This window comes from Pinus tabuliformis, chromosome Q, assembly GCF_031772625.1.
Source record: "Pinus tabuliformis cultivar Carrire ecotype Pingquan chromosome Q, CPIR1, whole genome shotgun sequence".
NCBI lineage: Eukaryota > Viridiplantae > Streptophyta > Pinopsida > Pinales > Pinaceae > Pinus > Pinus tabuliformis.
The window spans coordinates 656,140,041-656,143,153 of NC_142296.1; the positions used below are offsets into that span (position 1 = coordinate 656,140,041).

General features: G+C 34.4%; 1 protein-coding gene across 1 annotated transcript; it reads left to right on the plus strand.

Moving 5' to 3' along the window:
* Nucleotides 1–297: 297 nt before the first annotated feature.
* On the plus strand, nucleotides 298–1,436 carry LOC149221227 (uncharacterized). The gene is made up of 2 exons (XM_089382925.1): nucleotides 298–786; nucleotides 946–1,436. Exons 1-2 carry the CDS (start codon nucleotides 682–684, stop codon nucleotides 1,069–1,071), a joined length of 231 nt encoding a protein of 76 aa, XP_089239051.1. The 5' UTR covers nucleotides 298–681; the 3' UTR covers nucleotides 1,072–1,436.
* Nucleotides 1,437–3,113: the final 1,677 nt, after the last annotated feature.

Genomic DNA, 3,113 nt, shown 5'->3' on the forward strand with positions numbered 1-3,113 from the left:
AACAATTTCCATTTTAATGAAAATTGTTAATTTTTACCTTTAAGCGTTTTAAGTACAGATCTCGCTAGTAGATAGCGATGGCCGGAATGCCCTCTCCACAAATCAGAAGTGAGGAGATATTTTCAACACAAATACTTCCATACCTTCCCACAAAAAACGCGTGGCCAGTTATTCACCTTCACTTCAACGAATCATTTGCTTAATTTTCATTTTGATTTTTATTTTTAATTTAAAATGAAGGGTAGACCAATCTTCTCGTCAATCTCGTCTGCGCACACATGCCTATAAAATGCTCAAGCCCTCTCTTTCTGACTTCAAGTTTCCGCAGCGTATGAACGACCGTTTCCCCTGTTTCGGAGGGCCTAAAGATTCGAAGTCTGGGGAAGCTGCGCGTCGTGAACACGCCTCCTGCCGTTCCGTTGTGGAGGCCATCTCAATATTGGTCGAGACAGTCGTTATTGACCTGTGAAAAGCGAAATTGCCTTGCAGGACCGTTTTGCTTTTTGTTTTAAGGCTTCAAAAGGGCCACCAGTCTCAGTTTCAGTCTTTGTATCTACACCTGCTATTCAGGTGTTTGTTCCGTGAGTTGAAACAGATTTTCGTATTATAAAGCAAGGGTTTCTTCTGTCAGGTCAGAGGTTCGATTCCTTGAAGCTTCTTTTTTGCCAGAAGAATTGAAGAATGAGGCAGCCCGTCTCACTCTTTTGTGCTGCTGCAGCGTCCGCGTCTGCAGCGTTCACTGCTCTCCATGACCACGAGATCCGAGTCACTGCATCCTCTCCTGCGGTCAGTCAATACTTCATTCCTACGCTAGATTTTTTGGATCCGTTTTTATTTCTTTCTCTGCTTCTTTACGGCGCTGTCTGAAACAGGGCCAATTTAAATATTAGAGAGAATCTTTTGGACTTTGTCTTGAACATAGTGGTTTTCTGCTGTTATTTACAGGCCAAATCGATGAACGATGACATGGCCTTTTCTCAGAATTCCAATTCTAAGAAGGCTGAAGAGGCGTTTGCGCCGAAGTTCGATGGACTGCGATTTATTGAAACTCTGGTGACTGCTCACAGATAGAGATAGGGATCGAATACTGATCTATTGAAACCAGAAAAGGTTTCTTCCCATTCTTCAGAGAAATTCCTATGCCCGCCGGGCTTTGGTGGATTTTCAATTAGTGTTGTTTCTAAATTTAGATAACTAAGATATTTTCGGACGTCGCTGAGAAAAATAGAGGGCGCGGCTAAATATAGTAGCAAAATTGAGAGTCACGAGCATGTGTGATATTGCTACCGTATTTACTCTTGAAAGCTGTCGATCATACATCGTAATTCTGAGCAATATCGCCAATTGTGCGCTGTTTTTTTGCCTGGAAGGCCTTAAAGAGTCCTATAGAATTTTGCCGGAATCTGAAATTTAATCCGCCGTGTAATTCGAAGTTCCGTTTGCTCGGATCCATTATTATTTTCTGTGTCAAGCTGTTATTGCTATTAGCAGTTTTTTTGGGTGCTTTAAGTGGTGCCCTGGGCATCTGCGCTAATCCATTCATCGTTATGCAACTTGATTAAAAAAATTAATAAAAAAACAATTAAAAATTTTTTTTAACACTTAAAAAATTCATTTCAATAATCCTAATCCATTAAAATTCTAAGTTAAATAATTATTTAACTTAAAAATTAATTAAAAACAAACAAACAAACTTCCATATAATAATTAATAAAGAACAAACTTCCCTATAATAATTAATAAAAATAATAAATAACAAAAAAGTTAACGAATAATAATAATAATAATAATATAATATTAACAAATCGAGTGATCGAACGCTACCCCTTTATAGATAAATAGGCCACCTAAATTGTTACAAAATCATTGGCTCTCCGATGAGAAAGTGAAATCTTTTGGACGAAAATATTAGAAATGAGATTTTAGTTAAACCTGCAACAGACGTTAAAATGAGAGTGAAACCGTTTGGTCCACATAGTATATCACATTCATTGAGGATCATATATTTTAGTTGGTTCACGTGGAGGAACGAATCTTTCTTTGCACGGGGTTGGACTTTGGCTTCAATTCTCACTCAAACTGGTTGTGGTTATTATTTTCTTGATTATAAATATCCTTATGATATAATATGAAGGGAAGGCATTCTATGTGTAAATATATAAGTTTTTATATGAGAATTGTTTTTGGAATTTTGTTTTTTTGGTTTATTAATTTATGTGATGTTGGTGGTTGGATTTTTTTAAATAAATAATTATTTAGGAGCATGTAAGTTAAATTATTTAGAGATTACATTTATTTTATGTTATATTAGTTTTTAATATTATTGGAATTTTTATTTTTAGATGATGATGATGATGATAGTGGTTAACGTCAACTGAGATCAAATTTAACTTAAAAATTAATTAAAGATGCCAAAAAAAAATAACTTCCATATAATAATTAATAAAAATAATAATAAACAAAAGGGTTGGAAAAAAAAAACCATGGCGTAATAATATTAACAAATCGAGTGATCGAACGCTACCCTTTTATGGATAAAAAGCCCACCTAAATTGTTACAAAATCATTGGCTCTCCGATGAGAAAGTGAAATCTTTCGGACGAAAATATTAGAAATGAGATTTTAGTTAAACCTGCAACAGACGTTAAAATGAGAGTGAAACCGTTTGGCCCACATAGTATATCACATTCATTGAGGATCATATATTTTAGTTGGTTCACGTGGAGGAACGAATCTTTCTTTGCACGGGGTTGGACTTTGGCTTCAATTCTCATTCAAACCGGTTGTGGTTATTACTTTCTTGATTATAAATATCTTTATGATATAATATGTATGGAAGGCATTCTGATATAATATGAATCGAAGGCATTATGATACAAATTTTTAATTGAGAATTTTTTGGGAATGAAAGTCTTTTAGTTATTTTGGTGGGTTAATTTTTATGTGATGTCCGGAATTGATGGCTTTTTAAATAATTATTTAGGAGCATGTAAGTTATTAAAATTATTTAAGCATCATACTTATTTTATGTTATACTAATTTATAATATCGCTGGACTTTTGTATCTAAGGTGTTTAAAACTAGTAACTTTCACGTAATTAGTAACTTTTACC